At 33.7% G+C, this 26,684-nt stretch overlaps 1 protein-coding gene across 1 annotated transcript in view; it reads right to left on the minus strand.

Moving 5' to 3' along the window:
* LOC120354999 (dynein heavy chain 7, axonemal-like) overlaps positions 1–26,684 on the minus strand; it is a 714,404-nt gene that overhangs the window by 614,661 nt on the left and 73,059 nt on the right. The window contains exon 8 of the mRNA XM_039443223.1: positions 10,108–10,294. Coding sequence (XP_039299157.1) covers positions 10,108–10,294 — 187 coding nt within the window. The remainder of the gene's footprint in view (positions 1–10,107; positions 10,295–26,684) is intronic.

The following is a 26,684-nucleotide window of genomic DNA, read 5'->3' on the forward strand; positions in this document are numbered from 1 at the left end:
ATTATTTTTTTTTAATTATTCATTTTCATTTATTTTTGATTTTTCGTTATTAATTTTTTTTTCTTCTCAATTTTATTTTTAATTTTTTCTTTAATTTTTTTTCTTAGTTTCTTTTTCTGAGTTTTGAAGTTTTGTCTTTGACTTTGACCTTGACCTTGACTTTGACTTTGACTTTGACCTTGACCTTGACCTTGACCTTGACCTTGACCTTGATCTTGATCTTGACCTTGACCTTGACCTTTACCTCTACCTTTACCTTGACCTTGACTCTAGGTTAGGTTAGGTTTGTTAGGTTAGGTTGGGTTGAAATTTTTTTCTTATGTTAGGTTAGGATAGGTGGAGAATTCTGGCTCATGTTGTCCCAGAGTCATCATTATATATCCACTAATGATAGATAGATATAATTATTCGTTCCTTGGGTATATTTTCATTATTGCACTTTTGATTATTGTATTGGTCATACATCCTTTTTTCTCCCCATTCTGGATTCTATGATTCTGTTTGTAACTCACAAGTACTATTAGATAATTAATGTATACATCATGATAACAATCTTAAATCTTAATAACTAAATTGGCTATTTTCTTCTCTGGCATTTATTTCATACTCAAACTTTTTCAATATGTCCTTTTCAATTTTTTCAGAGGTTATCATGAAGATAATCACGATTATTGATGATTATTGATAATTTATTATAAATTCCAGAGTTTCTTGGCAAAAGGTAAGTAAGATTGTTGTCTGAGGGTGCTGCCAAAGTATATATACCATTAAATATTTTGTCATACAATATTTAAAATCTCATCTTCATACTTTCAATATAACAATATATCAATGAAATAAATTCGAGGAGATGAGACTAAAATTATAGCCATTGTAATATTATATAAGAACTAGCTCACCTGGCAAACTTTGTACCACCAAAACGTCAATGTATCTCATGTCACAATCAACTTTATTTTGTGAATCATGAAATTTATCCGACATTCAATATTTTCATTCACATCTCAGTACGGACTTCCTATGTGATTAGTCATGCAGCATTTATTATTCCGAAAACCATATCCACCCTCAATCAATTGGTGGTAATATCTATCAATACAGTGTTGAATTGAAAAAAATATATAGGTTAAATCAGTTTTTCAAAGATGAATTCAAAGCATTCATAGTTCTTGATTGTCAATAGGTGGTCCAGGAAATATGCAATATACAATGAATCACACAGAATTCCATATTCTCCTGATCTCCCATTCTAGGATGAATATAAGCTAAGCTAAATTAAAACAAATTGTAAATTATTCTGTCATTCTTCAGTATTCAATGAATGCAATATGAAGAACTCTTTTTCATGAGGTGAATATTTTTTTCCAACATTTCACAGTTCCTCAATGATAGGAGAGTGATAGTTATTTAATATATATATATATATATATATTTACGTTTTTGTGCCTGTTGTGGGTCCAGTAAAATTTCAACTCCTATGTAGTTCCCCGGGACCCCCCATTTTAAATTTGATCAGATAGTCACAAAATTAAACTATTATGTTATACCTGAAGAACTTGACTTGCTGAATGGTTATATTCCACTCAATTTATGATATATTCATCCATAATTAATCTAGATCCATGTAAAGCTATTCACCTCATGATGGTCCTTTCTAACCTCCAAAGTGCTTATATAATTCTGCTATATAAAATCTACTCCTATGTTGGGTCTTGAGTGATTTGGTGCCAACATTAGAGTTGCATGCAAATTTTACTCCTCAAGAAGGTCCTTCAATATTATAATTGCTGCGTGAAATGTGCTCCTATGTTTGGTCCGCTGAGCTGTGTTGCCAATTCTCATATAGTAAATAAATTTCACTCCTCATGAAGGTCCATCAAACATTGCCATACTTCATCTTTGTAATAATGATTCGAGATTTGTTTGAATCAACCAGCGACCGGCTCCGTGAACTTGTATTGCACATAACTCAAAACATTTTGTAGAGCATTGTCAATAAACTAAGATTTTCATGTTGTCAGAATATGTAAAGGAAAAAATTGTACAAGCACCGTTTTTTTATGCATTTAAAGTTGATTGATAAAGTTGATTTATTTATTCATTTGAAGTTGCATAATAAGTCAAGCATGCTCAATAAATGTAGAAATCTAGGAGATTACCCTGAAAACCCCAATGAGCTGTATCAGTTGAAAGGGAATTACCGAATTAAGAGTCATTTGCACAGTCAAAGCTTAAACTGGATTTAATCAGCTAGTGGCTTAAACTCAAAATGTAACACATTATAACAAACAAGACTTGATATGGATTTAATCCAGTTTAAGATGGAATTCTTGTTTAAACTGTCACTGTGCAAATGGCCCTTAGAGAGACAATAACAACTATAGAACAAGTACAGTTTTCACAAAATGAAATTTTTCAAGTTCAAGACGACAGACAAAAAGCATTACATTAGGGAATTTTTGGGGATACAAGGCATGTGTTCAGGAGCTGCAAGCTTCAGTGGGTGGCAAATTCGGTGGATGCTAATGGTGTGAGCGACCATAAAGGTTTTAAACATCCCTTCTCTTGAGAATATGAAAAATGGGTTGTTAATATGAAAGAATTTGACTTTTGGGTATCTTTCAATCATTGGAAATTAAAAAAAATGTTTTTGACTTTCTCATCAGAAATTAACCACACTAATCTTAAGGTATGAACATCTGAATAAAATTGGGGAATGGCCATGAAATTCAAACTTATTTGCTGGAATAATATCAAGGTTTTGATTGTTAAAACTGAATGAAGACTTTTGGGCAGCATGCCAGGTCTTTGAATGAATTTTAATCACAATACCATCTTTACCGAACACTGCCTATTGTTATATTGATTTTAGAATTATTTCCTGTATCAATAAATTCAGTTTATTGCAGTGACATACACAGAAAGGTACCATAATGAAGGACTACTGGAATCATTAAAACAAACTGTTACTACATTTACATTATAATGAGCAATGTACTCCAACATCTTTCAAGTATGACAATTATTTCTTATAGAATATTAGTGAGTCTAACTCCAATCTCTAGAATATTATCAAATTATCTGATATTAATTGATTTTTATACGAAGTATTCATCCATAGAAGTGTAGGTTCATTCCTTAACACAAGGTGGATCTTTTGTTTAAATCTCTACAATTCGTGTTGGTCCGTTCAATGGTAAGAATATACTCAAGTATGTAATTTATATAATGTATATATTTATTAATTTATATATGTAATGTATGTATTTATGTAATAGAAATCTTAATTACTGCATCACTGTATATTATATAAATTGTACCTGATTGGATAAAGATATGAAGAAACATTTGAAAAATATGATTCCAAGCCCAGAAATGCTGAAAATGCATTCATTTTTCTATAGAATAAAATGAGAACTCAAAGTTCAGCTGAATGTCTGGTAGGGAATACGGATATTACTCTATTTTTATTCTCAACCAGCATCACATTTGAAAATGCTTATAACTTTGTTAAATTTGGACAGATTGATTTGAAAATTTAGAAGAATCTGAAATATATGAAAAAAAACGTTCACGACTTTTTGTAGAATTTTTCCATGACTCCTTCACCTTCCTAAGCCGAAAAAACATAATTATTATGAGAGTTGTGACGCTAGGCAGAAATTTTCAAAAGTCGCGCTCCGTTCAGCTGTCGCCCGCCAAGGAACTGAATTGGATAACTTTTCCCGCGTAACAACGCTATTGGGTAGTTGAACTTGAACCGGCAAGTTCAAACGATATGCATCCATTTTATCTCTCTATAAAAGTGGAAGCTGTAGATAACACCAAGTTACTTGGAATACAAGGTACTGGCCACGTGCATCTCGATCTTTTAATGATCAGAGTCGGATGATCAGTGTGACATCATTGGTACTCTAAATATCTATTCTTCCTATATTTCCAATGTTAAATTCAGCAGCTTTGTAAGTCTTTTTCTCAAAAAGTAAATAACTTTCAAGTCCCATCGACATCTCCTACGACTCATACAATATTTATCTTTAATTTTTTTTAGAAATTCAATACTTTTGGACGACTGGATCTTTCAGAATGATTGATTTTGTAAGAGCCTACATCGAATACCTGTTTCTTTTTTCAATGAAAAAGTTGTTAAATGAATCAGCGTTGTTATCATCATGTGAGGCAGCTTGCTAGGCTGAATGATAAAAAACTACTGTTAACTGCTTACCATGGACTTATACTATCTCATATTAGGTATGCTATTTTAGTATGGGGTAATTCATCTCAACAAAACAGAGTGTTTAAGATTCAAAAGAAGGCACTCAGATGTATAGAGAAAGTGAATAGGTTAGACTCTTGTAGGCCTTTATTTAAAAAGCTTGGTCTATTAACTGTGCCATCTTTGTATGTATATGAAGTTGTAATGCATGTGAAAACGAGTGGTGTGATCCAGAATTCAGATGTTCATGAGTATAATACGCGAAACAGAGCAGATTATCATATAATGGGTCACAATAGTAGGTTATTTGAACAAAAACCAGATTATATTGGTAGGAAATTTTATAACAAGCTACCTCAAATCTTGAAAAGTAATGATGATTTAAAGATTTTCAAAAAACAAATGAAAAAAAGTTTAGTTGATAGAGCTTTTTATAGTGTACAAGAATTCCTTTCAAACCTAAACTAGGTTGAACTACTTAGTGTTAGAATTATTATGTAATAACATGTCTTGTCTTATACTCTCCATGACTGGAGTCTTTAGGACCTAATCTCAAAAAAAAAAAAAAAAAATCAATATTATATTTTAGCTTTATTGTCGACATTTGTAAGAATTTTAACTACCTTCCATGCAGCTTGAGTTTTATTTTTTGAGTGCTCTATTTTGTTGTTGAAATAATTCATTTTTGCATTCTTAATAGCAATTCTATACTCTTTCTTACAGCTTTTATATTTATCTCTAAACTGATTAGTCTTGAAAAATTCATTGAGCTATAATATTCATCACAACTATGTTTGAGTTTCATTAAATCAGCAGTATACCATCCATCATCCAGCTCAGGCTTACTAACTTTGAAACCTCTAAGAGGATAAGCAGCATTAACAGCTGACATATACAAATCAAAAAACTTCTTAAACTTATCATTAGCATCATTAAGCAAATACACCACACTCCAGTGTATGATACTAATATTAGCCTAACAAATAAATAAGTGTTCTGATCATTAACTAACCTAACTAGCTTTTTGTTTACACTAGAAAAACTTTGAGAGTCATTTTTCACATTTAAAGGTGCGTACAGACTGTCGCTCTGCTCCGCAACCGAACGTCACTCCAGCAGAGCGATTGATGATCGACTGGGGAGCAACAATGGTTCGACCGGGGAACGTGTTAAGATCTAACATCTTCTGTAACGTTCATGATGGGTGCGTGGGCGGCGCGACTGTAGTTCGATGGAGGAACGAGGGCGGTACGAGGGCGGTACGAGGGAGGAGCGTGCTCGGTGCGGGTTGGAAGAGCGTATATGTGTACGCAGCTTATTATAGATTTAAATAGTAGGGCATGATGATCTGACAGTAGATGTGTATTGATAACTCGGGTCACATGTCTGCTATCATGAATATCAGTCACAACATTATCAATACAGTGGCCATCATTCAGTGTGCCTGGTCTAGTGATTTCATTTGTAGAAATATGGATACCAAAACATTCAAACAAATTGCAAAGATCTCTATTAAAATTATCATTCACATTAAAGTTGACATTGAAATCAGCACATAATATTAAATTATAGTTACATTTATAAATGGCACATAATATATCATTAAGACAGGATAGAGAGTTGTTAAAAAAACTAACATCATTATTATAGGGTCTGTACAATGACAAAACAATTATTTTCTCATTTGGAAGTTCAATTGCAGCAGCTTCACAAACTATTTCTATAGAAAGTTCCTTTACCATGCTTTATTCTTTGAATTCCAATCCATTAATTAGAAAAATTGCTGCTCCAGCATGAATGGAATTTTTTCTTCCATAGAAGGACCCAAGTTCATAGCCAGGTATTGTAAGATAGCTACAGTCATCGTCTGTTAACCAGTGTTCACAAACAGTAATAATTATCCTAGCATTATAGTTATAACATAAGAGGGAAATATATTTTAATTTGTTTGATATATCCTGGACATTCAAAAATATAGTGTTTAGGAAAGCTTCATTAGCTGTCAATTTATCATTAGTCCCAGGCCCAGGATTGATATCGTTTGCATATCAATTCCTAACTTTCGACCTATTAACAGAGTTATTTATATTAAATTACATGGCTGAAGAGGAATGATTTTAGGACTAACTTGACTTTTATGATCTAAATATTTATTTACACAATTGAGAATCTCATTGCCAATGAGCTTCTTACCAATTATTCTATTCAGGTTTATATTTACAGTATATATCCTAATAGAATAAGATTCTTGTGCAGATTTAGTTGAGCTTGTAAGTAGTGATAGAAATGAAGGAATAACATTCACGATTTAATTTTTTGTTACATTTATTTATTTCGAATCACTCAATTACATAGGTACACTCTGTGAGTAGTGATGCGGTTTACTTTTAATTTCTACTTTTGATGTGTCTTATTCTTGATTTCGTTTCAAAATGTTGATAACCTTAAAGCATTACTAAATCTCATAAGGAAACAATCAGCTGACAGACGAGGACAAGAGAAGAATATTATTCCATTCACAACAGAAATGGCGCGAACTTGAATACATAACCTCAAATCGAGTTCAGTCTGAATAAATGGCGCGAAAGCTCAGACCCACGGGAGTGAACTATTATACTCCATTACACAAACGCCATCACATGGTAGGTCTGTGGAGCAACTAGAGATGCTTGGACCAACTTACTCGAACAGACCAACACGAGTTGTACAAATTTATACAAACGACCTACTTTGTGTTAAGGAATGAACCTATATATATATATATATATATATATATATATATATATATATATATATAGAAGCATCTTCCTATCCAAGTGGCAGCCACCGGAAAAGCATACTTGTGGCAGCCACCTTTAGGAGTAGAGATATGTTGTTTTCATGGTGAATAATGTCTTAAAACATCGAATTTAGGTCCAAAATCTACTTCTTTTTGTCATAATAACAATAAACAAAGAGTTTGCTAACATTGTACTGGTGTCCTATAATATTGGCAGCCATCAACTTCCCAAACTTATGACAGCCGTGTATATTTTTGTATATTTTTCCATGATACCCAACAAGTGGCAGCCAGTGGCAACTTATGGCAGCCAGCTACGTTGCCAATTTCACCAGGATAGAGAAACACAAATTGAACATAAAAAACAAACAATTCACTTCAGCCCTTTACAACCATAAAAAAATACACAGGTCAAAAAATAAATTTTAAGAATTCAAAACAAATAGCAAACATTCAAGATTTCTGGGTTAGGATTGTATGAGAGGCCCTAGAAATAGAGAAACAAGGGAGCCTTGACAAAAGAGGTGCCAGACACTTCTTCTGGAATTCCATTCACTCAGCAGTGCCAGGCTAAACACGTGGAAGAAGGAGAGGGGTGGAGGTACGCCCTTTGACCACATGGAAGAACTTCCAAACACATGCAGGAGTCCATATGTACCTGGTTGATATATTAGCATACATATATATATATATATATATATAATATATATATATATAGCACATAACAGAAAACACTTGAAAGTTTTATAATATAAATTGAAAGAGGATACAAATGACATGCACAGATAGATAAAAAACACTTAAAAATTTACATTTGAACGGAAATTTTTAAGGAGCTGGGCCCCCTTCATCAATCAATCAGGAAGTGAAGTAGTGCAGATTCCACTTCCTGTTTGATTGACAAAGGGGGCCCAACTGGTTTGAATGTTCAAATCTGCAAATCTGCACCACTTCACTTCCTGTTTGATTGATAAAGGGGGCCCAGCTCCCAAAAATTTCCGTTTTTAAGTGTTTTTGATCTATCCATGTCAGGGGTGTCCTATTCCAATATATATATATATATATAATATATATATATATATATATATATATATAATCTTTCAAAAATATATACAAAATTATATATATATATAATGATCTTACTTCGCACATTAATGAATAATTGACGAAAGATTTTCATTTACTTTAGAAAATCGATTTTTAATGTCAATTATAATATAAATAATCTCAATAACTTAAACTGTACAAATATGAACATTCAATGATAGTTTGATAAACAACATTAGTAAATTATTAACAAGTCATATGGTTAAGTGTAACAGGAGTTGCAAATGGTGAAGTTGAATATTCAATCAATCCTGCCTCTAAAAGTTTTGAAATTTGTTGTTCTATTTCTTTTTTATCTGGGATACACGTTCTGTATGGCTTCTTAATAATATATCTATCTTCTGAAAGTTTGATTTCTGCCTCTGCATGTTTTACCTCACCTACATCATATTTGTGTTTTGCAAATAGTGATTCATAACCTTCAATCAGCCTTGTTATTGTTTGTCTCTTTTCAGTATCAAGATAATTCAGATTGCTTTCCATATTTACAGAGAAGACAGATGACTCATAATTCAATCTTTCAACATCTCTTTTGTCATCAACCTTCTGTAAAATTTCTAAATTTTCATTCTGTATCAATTTGAACTTTTTTATTGCATCCAATCCAAGAAGTAAGTCATAAGAGAAATTATTGTTCTCCACAACATATACATCTTATATTTCTTCGATTTTATTGATTTTCATTGGAATTTTGGCCCGGCGATTTGTAAAATTCACACCACTAATAGTACGAAAAAGGTTATGGTCGTTCATAAGTTTTGTCTTCAGCTCATCAACAATTTTCTGATTTATTAGAGTGATATTTGAGCCACTGTCATAAACCCCTTTTACAATCTTCTTTTTATCAACTAGTACATTAACTGTAATCAATGGAATGAACTTACACGCTGGCTTATTCAGTTTTTTGAGTTATCAACATCGAGTGTATTTTCCTCACAGGTTGTGAAATTCACTGTTTTATTTCTATTCCTACAGATCTCTGCAGGATGAAAGCGATTTGGTTTTCCCAAGGCTGTACATACAGAACAAGGAGTCTTCTTTCTTCTTATCTCTTCCATCTTTGTTGAGTCTTTTTTCTGGCTATTTATATGACTATGTCCGTTTGAGTTTGTGAATGAATCATATTTTTGAATCTCATTCATCAGATCTTCTGTGGTCTCGATATTTTCCTTATCTAATCTATTCTGAATATGAACTGATAGTCCCACAACAATATGTGAGATTCTAGATTCATCTGTCATAGTTCTCTCACATTCAAGCAATAATCGTTCCTTCTTCAAAGCATAATCAAGCATAGATCCAAAATTTTCAATGTATTTGAATGAATATGCATATCTCACATTTGACCAGCCTTTATTAGAAACAGTTTGGAGAAATGTTTTTGACCACAAATTCCAATTTTTCAATCCTAATTTATATTTGTTGGAAGTATACCAATCTTCAGAACTCCCTTCTAAAAATAGTCTTAAACATGTTATTTTTTCTTCATCATTGTGGATATTGTAACGGATACATTCTTTCTCAAAATCTTCCAGCCAGAATTTTGCATTTTGTCCAATTTTCCCCGAGAATTTTTCCAAAACAAATTTCCTATCAATATCAATTGAAAATTCACTCTTACCTTTTTTCGGCATGTTGAACAAAAAAATCGATTTATAATGATCTTACTTCGCACATTAATGAATAATTGACGAAAGATTTCCATTTACTTTAGAAAATCGATTTTTAATGTCAATTATAATATAAATAATCTCAATAACTTAAACTGTACAAATATGAACATTCAATGATAGTTTGATAAACAACATTAGTAAATTATTAACAAGTCATATGGTTCATATGATTAGAAAGAAGAAGCGTGAATGTAGAGCAACCAGCTTCTTACATATATATATATATATATATATATATAATATATATATATATATATATATATATATTGATACAGGATACACACGACATGAATAGTATAGGATATAAGGATGCAATACAGAATGAGAATTACCTGTGTCAAATCTGTCACTTCGAAAATTAAAGACATATTGGAAGTCAAGTATATAACTTCCAATGAATTCAAACAGAGTTTTCTACTATCATCTAGAACCGTGTTGATATTCTCAATCCATTCAGCATCTACAGGACCATCAAATATCACCCATTTTTTCTCTGCAGTGTTTCTGTACAGAAGCTCCCTGAAAAAATCATACTCTTATTCCCTGAAATTTATTTCATAAATAATCATGGATAGAATTTCTTTATAGTTACTTAGCTTCAAGGAGTATAATTCGTTATTTTCGGGTGCTATGATTGCTCGAATTCAAGGTCAAGGTCAAATTCAAGGTCAAGGTCAAATTCAAGGTCGAATTCAAGGTCAAGGTCAAATTCAAGGTCAAGGTCAAGGTCAGGTCAAGGTCAAGGTTGAGAGATGGTTATCTCAACCACCACCCCGCCAAAACTGAATTCTCTGTTGGAATGAGCTCTGTATTTATAGGCCAGGGAGGAGATGTTTACAGCAAGAATTTCTATTAAACTCTGAAGAAAATATTTTTATTAGGGGGTGTGGCCTAATTCAATTTCCCCCCTAAGAGGTGTGGTCTAATTCAATCCCCCCCCCACCCAAGGGGTGTGACCTAATTCAATTGTTCCACTTTATATAATAATATAATTAAAACCAATTGATTTATTTATAATTTAATCAATTAACAACTATTTACATCAGTATTCTATTTAATTATTTAACAATAATTATGTTTATCATGATTATATTCGTGTAATATTGGATTTTCAAGTTACAGAAAAAATTCTCTAATCACTGGGACATGAACACAAGACTCCAGATTAGAGTTGTTCAACTCTAGTCAATGCAATGCTATCAACTACATCACTATTATTTGCTTGGGGAAATGTTGATCAAAACGAACTCATAAATTTGCTTCACAAGAATAGATAATAAGTTACAACTTCACTAAAATTAGTAATTATCATTATGTTGTGATAGATTACCAAGAGTTACTTTGAGTAATGTAGATATTTAAAATTAATCTCCTAATAAGGCATTGTGAATTTGATATTGTTTTCATTATTTTTAAATCTTCATTCTTGGCCCAACAAATTGCTTGTTATTGCATTGCTTGTTATTAATAATTTGCAGTTATTGAATAATATTTTCATTGTAAGTTCAATCCAATTATTTATAAAATGATTTATAGTGATGGATTCAGTGATAGCAAACTTATGAGTTCGTTTTGATCAACATGTTCTCAAGCAAGTTTTTGTGGTCTGATGCAGCTTATCAATCTGAAGCTCCAGGTTCGAGTCCCCACAGTATAAATAGTTTTTTGACTCTTTGAAACAACTTCTGAATTTCGTTGAACAGTTGAACAAAACTACTCATGAAAATTCAAACTGAACTTATTGATTTTCTTGGTAAGAAAGAACTAACAGTTGATCTTTATAACCTTAGATTTCAGTAGGGAAAAATGTTTGTTTTATAATTGTATTATAATTTTGTAAACTACTATGACTAATAAAGATCAGTACCTTTTTTACAAGTTTTTTATTAATTTGAGAATTGATTTCAATCAAAAATTTGTATTCTTGATTGGATTACAAATCTGAGAATTTTCCAGTTCCAGTTGATAATACATTTCAGAAGGAATGTTGAACTTACCTAGGTGTTAAAGATTCTCTTAAACACTCTTATCGGGTGAATTCATACCAAAATTTGAATTCATTTGTTGGAGAGGGTGGAGTAAGTTTGAATCAGTTAAATACATCCATCATTTCATATTATTTAGATCAGCATTCTGTGGTATATAAATATTTTTGCTAAACTCAACGATATTCTGTAATATAATTATTCAGCCTCTTGTTTTCTACTCAAATGACATCCAAATTTATCAACACTCATGCTTGTCCTATTAACATAGGTTCCAAAAATTAAGGTACCCTAATTTCAAGTTCTTCAAGTTTTTAAGATGGCGGATAATGACTAAAAAACCATGTTTTTCACGGTTTTCTCTAATTATTTTCTCCAAATTTATACCCTGAATAAGCCCTATCAACTGACATGAGTCTCTTTTCTGGGAAAATTGCAGGAGCTCTTGAGAGAAATGGACTTTGTAAACCTACTTCTTGTGCATGATATAGAGTAGTTCATTCAAAAATAACACATCATGGTCCTGTCACATGACACCATCTAGTCTTTATCAATATCCAAATCCTGCTCCAACTAGTCTGTATGACATTATTGCTCCCTCACCACTGCAGGAGTGAGTGAGTGAGTCTGTATGACATTATTTCATCCCCTCTCACCACAAAAATGTTCCACTTTAGGGGTGAGTGAGAGCCAAATGTAGGCAGTCCAAGTAAACTTGAGTATAAAGCTGAGCTAATACATACCTCTCTTGTAGGCATTCATGCGAAAGTGGGGCTCACATCCTCTTGCACTGAGTTCATTTCTAAATAAACGATACTTGATTTTTAGAATTGAGTCTAAAATTTATCTTATCGAGAATTGGATAGGCATTACACAAGGTTGCAATAATTTTCTGTACTTTATAATTTATAATACAAACATATATATCAATCAGATACAGGAAGTAACTCTTTCTTTGTTCCTACCGAGTGTATATTTCAAAACATCTAGCTTGATTCTGATTTTATTATACAAATCTATGTTTGGGTTCTCTCTGGACACATACAATGCTTCCTGGTTCTCAAACCGATTTTTATTCCTATGTTTGATTGCAATTCTGTCCCTTCTTGTAGCTCTTCTAATCTTTGACTCACCTTTAACTTCCAACATTATACTGCTCCACTTCTTTTTGTGTCTTCCATACATCTATTCAAATGATTCTATTCTAGGAAATGAAGCTTGTCATACCATCAAGTGTAACTAGTAGTTCTGTGAACAGTAGACCTCACACAGTTTTCTCATCCATAAGTATCTATTCTAGTTGGATCACAATTCACTCTTAAAAACTGTTATTTGTTTTCTCTAAGATCAAAAACTCACTTATGTTGATAAACTAAGTTCACGTTTAAATTTGTATCCCATATGATTAATGAATAATCTACTTGTCAGCTGATTGATTATGAATAATTCTATAGTCTGATTGATCCAATCTTCAAAGTAGATGATATAGTGATATCAGAGTATGGAGGAATTCGTTTTCTTTTCATAATTATCCTTGGAATGCAAAATTTCAAAAAAAAACCTTTTGTATACATCAATGCGCAGTTGAAAAAGGAATATTTCTGCCAATTCTCATCGAATTCTATCAACTTGATCGCGTTACATACAGACAGACAAAAGCAAATCGAGTTGAAACATTGACCTCTCTACGTTCGGTCAATTACACAAATGTCCTCTCCCCTTTTTCATCACTGTAAGGGATTACACTCTCTTGAGCGTTTCTATAGCTTTGTATGCTTTAATAAAAACATTTTTATGGTACCCCTTTACAAAATAAACGTTTTTCCTTCCCCAGAACTAGGAGTTTTCCAGTCACATTATACACCCCACTAGGATCAGTGTGAATGGTTCAAGTTCCTCTCTCAAATTCTGCAAGTTGCTTATGTATGGCTTCCAAAAACTCTACTTTTCATCCAGTTCACTCCTTGGCAGATAGGGGACATCTCTCCAATAGGGTATAGCTTAAAGACCACGTTTGCTCTTTTTCTTAAGACTTGTTGCTCAAACGGCAGGACGACCGGGGCGGTCGCCCCGGGCGCCGGGGCGTAAAAGGATTACCACCCCGGAGCAAGTACCTTTATTTCACCTTCACGTTAAAAGTCTTATCAACCCATTTCTATGTATCACTTATTTATGTGAAGTGGTATATAAACAATAAAAACTGAATAAACTTAAATACATAGCATAGGCATTCCCTGAAAAAGAGTATTCTTATGCCTACATATCTATCTGCAGTGTTCGTATTAATAGACTATTGTAGCCTATATTGTTCATTCAACAAAATTCCAGACCTTGTATTTTTCAGGCTGAAACCTATTTACTTTTAAATATTCCTAAATTGAAAATACTTTTCACACAGCCTTTGTTCCAAGTATAGTATGGTGATTTATTACCTGTATGATGATCATAAATATACATTTGGAGAAATACAGGGATAATTGATAATTCCAAATATTTTTTACAACTACACATCTACCTACCTACCTACATAAGTACCTACCTACCTACGTACCTAACTACCTGCCTACCTACGTACCTACCTACCTACCTACCTACCTAGCTTACCTACCTAGCTTTTAATTGCTACATTGATGGAAGGAGCAGCTGAGGAAGGAGCACTTCTATCTTCTGTATTCAACAAGAATGACTATCTAATAATCGTTTCTGCTTCCAAGAAGAATATAACATGAGATTGACTTGGGTTAATAGTAATATGAATTTATGTCAAATCACAAGCTGTAAACAAGCAGTTAAGTAGACTGTCCAGATACAAGATTATGGGAAACTTTTACCTCTGATGCAGCCAAATGTACATGTTTAGCAACTGACCCTATTCTGTATAGCTTGAATTATTTCCAATTTATTCTGTGTCTTCAGCTAAAACTGACAGATAATCTAAAAAATAATTGTTATTCATCTCACGTAAAAATAATTGAAGATATTGCTCTTTGATGGCATCTCCTACATACAAATTTCTTGGGAGTAAATTTAGAATATATATTATAGTAAGTACATAATTGTTCTAATTCCACAAAAGCTATGTTTTCTTCTTTGTTCACTTTCTTTACTGAAGAATAAAATTCATTTCTTATATTTGTTTGGTCTCCTACTGGGGTAATAGCAAGAAATCGTATGGAGTGCAAGACCCGCAAGATAGAAAGAAAATAATTTCCTATGCATTTAGTTTCAATTTACTACCTACCAATTTCGATGATGCATCCATCAGTTTCTCATGAATGTGGTGAGACCAAGTCAAACACAGTTTTCTCCACAATATCCAAAGTTACCCTCTCGTTCATGTATATTGGACGATGCTTTGAAGAGAGATTAATAGAGGTATTGGATATAACCACTATTCAGGCATACTGTACAGTTGTTTTCCAATGCTCTGATCAGTGCTGGCATCTATAGGTGGAACTGAGAAGCAGTTTTGCTTGATTTAAAATCACCATGCATGTATCCTCGCCAACCTCACCGACTTACAACTCTTCTATGAGTAAATATCGGGGACCGAGCTTTGCTCTGGAGTACTAAAGCATAAAACATTTATTACGAAAGAAGAAACTATAATAACATGAAATACAGAAATTTTCCATCCAATATCAGTAAGTTGAGATTAATTCCCAGAGGAATGCAAAAATTTCCTTCATAAAGGCCCAGTTGCAAAAAAATCCGGGTTATTTTCAATCCTGATTCACTTCACGTGAACTTCTACTGGAATTAATCAGGATTGAAAATAACTCGCATTTTTTTGCAACCTTCATGAAGTACCTGATTGAATGATTACGAAAGTTCAACAGCTGAGTCATAATTTGACACAGTCCCACACATATGAACTCGCTCACTCACTTCCATTACCAACAGATGAACAAATAATTATTATCAGATGGGTTTCCAAGGATGAATAATAATTATCCTTCTAATGTCCTTCAGCGAGTGTTCTCAGGGATGAGACCTGGTGCAATCGAATCTTTATATTTTAAACCTACTATGTTCTGAATTTAGTGAGAATCGTTGGAGCCGTTTTCGAGATCCGATGAAATACAAACATATAAACATCTAAACATATAAACAGAAGTTGCTCGTTTAATAGTATAGGATGAAACTCTCACATGGCTAGTGAAACTCAAGTGATATTTTTTTCATCCATATAAAATATGTATAAAGTGTTTTTCAAACAATCTGCATCAATTTTCATTTATTCTGGGTATAGCTGTAGAGAATCGTGAAATATATTGGACAGTATGACTGAATGTTTAGAGGTGAAGCTTGCCTATAGAAACTTTGTGTAGACAATATGAGAGATGTTTGGTTTCTCGTGATGCAAGAATAGATTATTAATCATCAGATAATGGATAATGGATAATGATGGAATTGATAGTTTATTACTGCTTATGGAGAATTCTGATATTAAGTACTGGGCACATCGTTTCTGCAAGACTCCCCTCACCACAGACAATCTCTATAAAAAATTATAATAGGTGATACTATTAGTAGGGATGAGTCAAATGAATGGTGTGTCAATAACACTGTCACTATTGGGTCTAATTTCGTTGGTTCTGGGAAGAAAGATACCTGTCTTAGATAGGATAAAACATTCGAAATCATATAAATATTGCAATGAATTTTTGTTTTTCCAGTATAAGAATGATTTTTCTAGTTGTTTGAGCATAATAGGGGAATAGCAAGTTTACTATCTCAAAAATATTGATTTTATTGTATTACCATGAGTCATGGTGTCAAATATATTCCGTGAACCAGGAATGCTATCAACTTGCAACTTATGTCAACAAATAAAAAAATGATGTATATTTGGAATGTGCATTAAATTTTTTTCTGCTGACACAAAAAAAGCGTGACTGAAAGGCACAACCTAGATGAGTTGGGTCTTGTAGAAACAGGTAACTTGATACCAAAAGTCAGGACCGCCCTAAGGTTAATAGGCGCTCAGGGCGAGATTTTGATAGCGCGGTGAGATACACAACTATCCTATACTGTACAGTATGCCTGAATAGTAGTTATATCCAATACCTCTATTAATCTCTCTTCAAATCATCGTCCAATATACATGAACGAGAGGGTAACTTCAGATATTGTGGAGAAAACTGTGTTTGACTTGGTCTCACCACATTACATTCATGAGAAACTGATGGATGCATCATCGAAATTGGTAGCTAGTAAATTGAAACTAAATGCATAGGAAATTATTTTCTTTCTATCTTGCGGGTCTTGCACTCCATACGGTTTCTTGCTATTACCCCAGTAGGAGACCAAACAAATATAAGAAATGAATTTTATTCTTCAGTAAAGAAAGTGAACAAAGAAGAAAACATAGCTTCTGTGGAATTAGAACAATTATGTACTTACTATAATATATATTCTAAATTTACTCCCGAGAAATTTGTATGTAGGAGATGCCATCAAAGAGCAATATTTTCAATTATTTTTACGTGAGATGAATAACAATTATTTTTTAGATTATCTGTCAGTTTTAGCTGAAGACACAGAATAAATTGGAAATAATTCAAGCTATACAGAATAGGGTCAGTTGCTAAACATGTACATTTGGCTGCATCAGAGGTAAACGTTTCCCATAATCTTGTATCTGGACAGTCTACTTAACTGCTTGTTTACAGCTTGTGATTTGACATGAATTCACATTACTATTAACCCAAGTCAATCCCAACAGCTTTGTTGTTATATTCATCTTGGAAGCAGAAACGATTATTAGATAGCCATTCTTGTTGAATTCAGAAGATAGAAGTGCTCCTTCCTCAGCTGCTCCTTCCATCAATGTAGCAATTGCAAGCTAGGTAGTTAAGCTAGGTAGGTAGGTAGGTAGGTAGGTAGGTAGGTAGGCAGGTAGGTAGGTACGTAGGTAGGTAGGTACTTATGTAGGTGGGTAGGTAGATGTGTAGTTGTAAAAAATATTTGAAATTATCAATTATCCCTGTATTTCTCCAAATGTATATTTATGATCATCATACAGGTAATAAATCACCATACTATACTTGGAACAAAGGCTGTGTAAAAAGTATTTTCAATTTAGGAATATTTAAAAGTAAATAGGATTCAGCCTGAAAAATACAAGGTCTGGAATTTTGTTGAATGAAAAATATAGGCTACAATAGTCTATTAATACGAACACTGCAGATAGATAGATAGATAGATAGATAGATAAATGACTTTTATTTACACTTTACAATAAAAGTGATGTGGGCGAAATTGAGGCAATAGAAGCCCCCTCTTCCATTTAACCCACGATGATGAGTACCAAAAAATAATAATATACATTACAATTTGAAATTAAATGATAATTAAAAATTATAAGGAAACTACTAAATCAATTTGCTACAAATTGAATAAATTAAGAGGAAAAAAAGAGAAAACTAAAAGCAAGAAATCTTAATAATGAAAAAATCTCACTCACACAAAACATTCACACACACACACACACACCCACACAATCACACTTACACTCACACCTCTAAAGAACATAGAGTAAAACCGCCTAGTTAAGCCCTCCCCCCCTGATCCACGCCACGACAGCCGCACTGAACCGGCGTTGACTGTCGAGCAGCCTAATATGAGCTGGCAGTGAATTCCACAATCTAATCGCGCTAACATGGAATGACTTATTATATAGCTCAGTTCTGTGAATTGGAACGGACAATGAGCATGCTCCATGACGCGTTCCACCCCTGCCAACATCACCCATGAAGCGAAACCCTGCTGCCAAGTAATTGGGAGACCGAGATTTCAAGAGTTTGAAGAGGAACATGAGTGCATGGAGACTCCTGTATTCGTGCAGTCTTAGAAGTTTGAGCTGTCCAAAGTATTGAGTAATATGTTCGTCGCGTCGTAAACCAAAGATGAAGCGCACACAGTAATTCTGAGCGCGCTGCAATCTCTGAGTAAGTTGAATAGTCATGTCCATAGTCATTAAGTCACAGTAGAAAAAAAAGGGGAATATCAATGTTTTAACTAACATGATTTTAGTAGGAAAAGGTAAAAGGTGTCCAATCCTTTTCAAAGATATGTAGGCATAAGAATACTCTTTTTCAGGGAAAGCCTATGCTATGTATTTAAGTTTATTCAGTTTTTATTGTTTATATACCACTTCACATAAATAAGTGATACATAGAAATGGGTTGATAAGACTTTTAACGTGAAGGTGAAATAAAGGTACTTGCTCCGGGGTGGTAATCCTTTTACGCCACGGCGCCTGCCGTTTGAGCAACAAGTCTTAAGAGAAAGAGCAAACGTGGTCTTTAAGCTATACCCTATTGGAGAGATGTCCCCTATCTGCCAAGGAGTGAACTGGATGAAAAGTAGAGTTTTTGGAAGCCATACATAAGCAACTTGCAGAATTTGAGAGTGGAACTTGAACCATTCACACTGATCCTAGTGGGGTGTATAATGTGACTGGAAAACTCCTAGTTCTGGGGAAGGAAAAACGTTTACTTTGTAAAGGGGTACCATAAAAATGTTTTTATTAAAGCATACAAAGCTATAGAAACGCTCAAGAGAGTGTAATCCCTTACAGTGATGAAAAAGGGGAGAGGACAATTGTGTAATTGACCGAACGTAGTGAGGTCAATGTTTCAACTCGATTTGCTTTTGTCTGTCTGTATGTAACGCGATCAAGTTGATAGAATTCGATGAGAATTGGCAGAAATATTCCTTTTTCAACTGCGCATTGATGTATACAAAAGGTTTTTTTTTTTGAAATTTTGCATTCCAAGGATAATTATGAAAAGAAAACGAATTCCTCCATACTCTGATATCACTATATCATCTACTTTGAAGATAGGATCAATCAGACTATAGAATTATTCATAATCAATCAGCTGACAAGTAGATTATCCATTAATCATATGGGATAAAAATTTAAACGTGAACTTAGTTTATCAACATAAGTGAGTTTTTGATCTTAGAGAAAACAAATAACAGTTGTTAAGAGTGAATTGTGATTCAACTAGAACAGATACTTATGGATGAGAAAACTGTGTGAGGTCTACTGTTCACAGAACTACTAGTTACACTTGATGGTATGACAAGCTTCATTTCCTAGAATAGAATCATTTGAATAGATGTATGGAAGACACAAAAAGAAATGGAGCAGTATAATGTTGGGAATTAAAGGTGAGTCAAAGATTAGAAGAGCTACAAGAAGGGACAGAATTGCAATCAAACATAGGAATAAAAATCAGTTTGAGAACCAGGAAGCATTGTATGTGTCCAGAGAGAACCCAAACATAGATTTGTATAATAAAATCAGAATCAAGCTAGATGTTTTGAAATATACACTCGGTAGGAACAAAGAAAGAGTTACTTCCTGTATCTGATTGATATATATATATGTTTGTATTATAAATTGTAAAGTACAGAAAATTATTGCAACCTTGTGTAATGCCTATCCAATTCTCGATAAGATAAATTTTAGACTCAATTCTAAAAATCAAGTATCGTTTATTTAGAAATGAACTCAGTGCAAGAGGATGTGAGCCCCACTTTCGCATGAATGCCTACAAGAGAGGTATGTATTAGCTCAGCTTTATACTCAAGTTTACTTGGACTGCCTACATTTGGCTCTCACTCACCCCTACAGTGGAACATTTTTGTGGTGAGAGGGGATGAAATAATGTCATACAGACTCACTAACTCACTCCTGCAGTGGTGAGGGAGCAATAATGTCATACAGACTAGTCGGAGCAGGATTTGGATATTGATAAAGAGTAGATGGTGTCATGTGACAGGACCATGATGTGTTATTTTTGAATAAACTACTCTATATCATGCACAAGATGTAGGTTTACAAAGTCCATTTTTCTCAAGAGCTCCTGCAATTTTCCCAGAAAAGAGACTCATGTCAGTTGATAGGGCTTATTCAGGGTATAAATTTGGAGAAAATAATTAGAGAAAACCGTGAAAAACATGGTTTTTTAGTCATTATCCGCCATCTTGAAAACTTGAAAAACTTAAAAACCTTAAAAACTTGAAATTAGGGTACCTTAATTTTTGGAACCTATGTTAATAGGACAAGCATGAGTGTTGATGAATTTGGATGTCATTTGAGTAGAAAACAAGAGGCTGAATAATTATATTACAGAATATCGTTGAGTTTAGCAAAAATATTTATATACCACAGAATGCTGATCTAAATAATATGAAACGATGGATGTATTTAACTGATTCAAACTTACTTCACCCTCTCCAACAAATTAATTCAAATTTTGGTATGAATTCACCCGATAAGAGTGTTTAAGAGAATCTTTAACACCTAGGTAAGTTCAACATTCCTTCTGAAATGTATTATCAACTGGAACTGGAAAATTCTCAGATTTGTAATCCAATCAAGAATACAAATTTTTGGTTGAAATCAATTCTCGAATTAATAAAAAACTTGTAAAAAAGGTACTGATCTTTATTAGTCATAGTAGTTTACAAAATTATAATACAATTATAAAACAAACATTTTTCCCTACTGAATCTAAGGTTATAAAGATCAACTGTTAGTTCTTTCTTACCAAGAAAATCAATGAGTTCAGTTTGAATTTTCATGAGTAGTTTTGTTCAACTGTTCAACGAAATTCAGAAGTTGTTTCAAAGAGTCAAAAAACTATTTATTCTGTGGGGACTCGAACCTGGAGCTTCAGATTGGTAAGCTGCATCAGACCACAAAAACTTGCTTGAGAAAATGTTGATCAAAACGAACTCATAAGTTTGCTATCACTAAATCCATCACTTTAAATCATTTTATAAATAATTGCATTGAACTTACAATGAAAATATTATTCAATAACTGCAAATTATTAATAACAAGCAATGCAATAACAAGCAATTTGTTGGGCCAAGAATGAAGATTTAAAAATAATGAAAACAATATCAAATTCACAATGCCTTATTAGGAGATTAATTTAAAATATCCACATTACTCAAAGTAACTCTTGGTAATCTATCACAACATAATGATAATTATTAATTTTAGTGAAGTTGTAACTTATTATCTATTCTTGTGAAGCAAATTTATGAGTTCGTTTTGATCAACATTTCCCCAAGCAAATAATAGTGATGTAGTTGATAGCGTTGCAAACTCTAATCTGGAGTCTTGTGTTCATGTCCCAGTGATTAGAGAAATTTTTCTGTAACTTGAAAATCCAATATTACATGAATATAATTATGATAAACATAATTATTGTTAAATAATTAAATAGAATACTGATGTAAATAGTTGTTAATTAATCAAATTATAAATAAATCAATTGGTTTTAATTATATTATTATATAAAGTGAAACAATTGAATTAGGCCACACCTCTTGGGTGGGGGGGGGATTGAATTAGACCACACCTCTTAGGGGGGAAATTGAATTAGGCCACACCCCCTAATAAGAATATTTTCCTCAGAGTTTAATAGAAATTCTTGCTGTAAACATCTCCTCCCTGGCCTATAAATACAGAGCTCATTCCAACAGAGAATTCAGTTTTGGCGGGGTGGTGGTTGAGATAACCATCTCTCAACCTTGACCTTGACCTGACCTTGACCTTGACCTTGAATTTGACCTTGACCTTGAATTCGACCTTAACCTTGAATTTGACCTTGACCTTGAATTTGACCTTGACCTTGAATTTGACCTTAAATTTGAACTCAATCCTGTTCTGTATAATGTTATCAAATTTTTTCCACAGACCTGTTCAAACATGTCTGTTATCAATTCTCTCAATTTTCACAGACCTGTTCAGACATGTCTGCTATCAATTCTCTCAATTTTCACAGACCTGTTCAAACATGTTTGTGAAACTGGATAAAATTACTATAAATACCGGGCTCATTCCAACAGAGAATTCAGCGGTTGGGGGGCAGTGGTTGAGATAGCATCTCTACCTTGACCTGACCTTGTCCTTGAATTTGACCTTGACCTTGAATTAGGCCTCGAATTTCACCCTGAATTTGAATTTGACCTTGACCTTGAATTCGACCTTGACCTTGAATTCGACCTTGACCTTGACCTTCACCTTGGTGTTAAATTGATGCTCAATCGGCACAAAACCCCTACTAACATCCATTCACAAAATGAATATCACCTTGCTCACAACTCAAAACTAGTTAACGCTAGTTCAATCATCATATGAAAAATTATTATATTTGACTTTTGCAAACGATGCAAATAATATTACATACATTCATTTCAATCTGAGTTATACTTCTCTGAAAACATTATATTTATTTATCGAAATATATGGAAGCGAAATGTCACTGATTCATTCATTCACTCACTCACTCATTCATTCCTAATCACCAGAGTTAAAAATCTACTGAACCAAATACTTTCTAATTTGGCATGTATGTTCAGTTAGCCATCTAGAGTCACACTAAGAACGGATTTGGAAATATTTTCTCAAAGATAAGCTAAAAATCTGCGTTTTTCCAGCGCTTTTCCGAGTTTTCTCAGCTCTTTCAAGAACTAATTTGCAAAAAAGTTCAAACTTGGAACGCAGGCTCATTGTATTTAAGTAAAGTTCCACATAGATTAGAGACTCCTGAGCTCTGCCCAAAATTGTCGGTTTTTCGGCGTTGTCCCGCGTTTTCCAGCCTCTTCCTCAAGAACTTAGCGACAGATCATGTTCACATTACGTACAGAAGTTCAACAAGGGTTTAGAAATTTATTCTAAAGGGGAATTTAGAATCACGCCAAAGTTATGCCCAAGATGGGTGGTTTTACTGCATTTTCCTTGCGTTCCTTAGCGTTTTTTCTGCATTTTCTAACATTTTTCATGAACTTATTGAGAGAAGATTTTCAAATTTGGTACACAGGCTCAGCTGGGGTCTACAAATTTTGACTTCAGAATTACGCCAAAGATACGCCCAGGATGGGCGACCCGGCACTACATTATCCTAAGGAAACTGGTTAATCAAGCCTGAAAGTCTCTTTTGACTTTCCGATGGAAGGGTGAGAGCTCAAATGAAAAATGCAGGTGAGCGGGGTGACTTAGGCCCACCGCAAAGTAGACTCACGATAATCCACGAAAAACAACCCACACCGTGGGATGTTTTGTAAAACAGTGCTAGGCTTTTCTAGAAATCTGTGTATGATACATGCAATAAATAATACACTTGTCAGCTGATTGATTATGATTTATTTCTATAGCAATCGATTAAAACCTAAGAGATTCTTTGATGGAAAGTTTTGTAAAAGCATTGCTAGCAATGGCACGCTTCAAACAGCACCCAGCAGACAATTTTCCATGAAATTGATTTCCACGCATGAATCGGTTTGTGATTCATTCACAGTTCTCGTGGCAGGTGGGTCACTCGTTCAGTTCGTATTTCTTTCACTTGAGTGCGTCGCGCTCACTAGCCGGTTAGGCTGTTTCTTTCAGTTCAGTCTCGCTTCGTAATAGCTTGCCTCGAGTTGGAATTGATAATTATTATTCGTCGATCATTTCCAGAAGAAAATCGTTCTTCAAATTATTATTTTTTCGTTAATGTTATATCGTACACCATAAACCTACGTTTGGAAGAGTGTTTGCCAAACTCCCTTTAGTTGAAAGTTTTAAACTATTATTTTTCGATTGGAAAGTTCACCGATCTATAGTCTTTAAAGACATTGTAAATATCTCGTCAGAAATATATGTGCAACGTTATATGATGGAAGCCGAATTTACCAACAGTAGATGACAATTAAGCTTGCCTTTTCACCATCCTTGATTCATCTCCTACCTCGGGAACACCTGAATACCTTACCTGGGAGTTGTAAGCTCAATAATATAAATATTACATTAGGTACTCTGCAGATTTTCGGTGAGTTGTTCTTTTATATATTCATTGCATGTACTTGTTTCTGTAGAGATATCACTTGTTTCTTTTCTATTCAATACAGTCCACTTTACATCAAAATTATTGATTACCAATTTAAAATCAATATAAATTTCTTAAAGTTGAACCTTAGAGTTAACATTGGTCATCCAGGCCAGATTTTATTGGCTATTTTTTATTCAAATATTTGGCAAGCACTTATCCAATTTTATTGTAAATCGTTTGTGCATGCTAGGGTTCAAACCTGTTTGTACATTATGAATTGAGCCGATCAAGTTGGTTCACTCTTATCTCTATTGTCCGATCGGAACCGTTACTTTGCAATGCTGATAACATTATCGCTTAGCTTGCTTCGTCTATTGAGCTTTCTTTGTTCAATTTGTACTAGCATTATCATTTTGCTTGCTTGAATCATCAATGAAAATCGTTCATTGTTGCATTCGTAATTTTATTCGAAAATTAGTAAATGAAAATCATTAAGACCTTTCCAATATCCAATCATGAGTGAAACGAAGTTAAAGCTCAAACGAGCTAAACTTGAGCAATATTTCTATCGTATTCAACGTACTTTCGATTTGTCGAAAAAGGCTTTAAAAGAAGAAGCTAGTGCTAAACAATTTCTAATTCTCTATAGTTCCACTCTTAGAACTGTTCAGGATTATGAAGCTGTTGAAATGGAAATACAGGAGCTTGAAATGGAAAAAGACCCGGAATTTGTACCCAAATTTAGTAGTTCACATATGGAAATGTTCGAACATATGGAAGCAATTGCTAGTGAATTGAAAAAACGCAGTCAGGTTGTACCTAGTGTTTCTACCCCGGCTCAACCTGTATCTTCCAATAAGGATTTGTCTAATATTTTACCGAAAATTGAAATTCCTGTGTTCGACGGAGATCAATCAAAATGGGCGGTATTCTACGAAATGTTTAAATGCATGATTCATGACAACAAATCGATTCCAAATCAACAAAAGGTCCAATATCTGGTGTCCAAACTATCTGGAGAAGCGGCTAATATTTCACGTCATCTACCACCTATTGCTAATAATTATGAAATTATTTGGGATGCATTAATTAAGCGGTTCAATGACCCCCGCTCACTCTCAAATGTGTACTTGAAACAAATTTTCGAATTCAATTGTCTAAAATCTGAGTCTCGTGCAGGTTTAGTTTCTATAGTCGATCAGTTCTGTGGTTCAATTACTGCTTTAAAACGCCTACGAGGTGAAGATGTATCTGATGCAATATTTCTGTTCCAAGCGTTGAAAATTTTAGATCCTGTTTCTCGAAAGGCATTTGAAGCTTCAGTTCATACTAAGGATGATCCCACATATACTGATTTTGTTTCATTCATCGAAAGGCAGATTAAATCGTTACCGCATGACGAATCGTCTAAACAATGCAAGCCAGTAGTGAAACCAATACCAAAATCCAAAGTGTTGGTTGTTCAATCGAATTCGCAAGTGACCAAATCACCGGTAAAAATATCAGAATGTCTGAAATGTTCGATGACAAATCATAAATTGATCAATTGTCGTCTTTTTCGTCAGTTATCACCTTGGGACCGTTTTCGTTTTGTTAAGGAGAAGGGTTGCTGTTTGAAATGTTTCTCGCCAGCCCATCGTAGTAAAGATTGTACTTCTTCCAACTGCGAGGAATGTAGTCAGAAGCATAATTCGCTTTTACATTTCGGAAATGCTTCAAATTCGTCATCAAATTCGGATGCGAAAAAGGTAGAAAATAATACTATTACCTGTTGTTCTATCGATTCGAAGTCGGCACCGTATAGTGTTCTACTATCAACTGCTCAAGTCGAGGTACCTGATAAGAGAGGTAGATTGCACAAAATAAGAGTTTTAGTTGATTCAGCTAGTCAAAGTCATTTCATTACTCGTAAACTTTGTCGTAAATTGCAACTATCGATTTCTCCTTTCCAATTAATTGTGAATGGTTTTGGCGGAAATTCGCAATCAGTTTTTGGTCGTACTTTTGTCACGCTTCAATCTCGACTCGATTCTAGTGTTAAATTTTCCATTGAACCATTAGTTGTCGAAAAAATCATGGAAC

The sequence above is a fragment of the Nilaparvata lugens genome, chromosome X (assembly GCF_014356525.2).
Source record: "Nilaparvata lugens isolate BPH chromosome X, ASM1435652v1, whole genome shotgun sequence".
Taxonomy (NCBI): domain Eukaryota; kingdom Metazoa; phylum Arthropoda; class Insecta; order Hemiptera; family Delphacidae; genus Nilaparvata; species Nilaparvata lugens.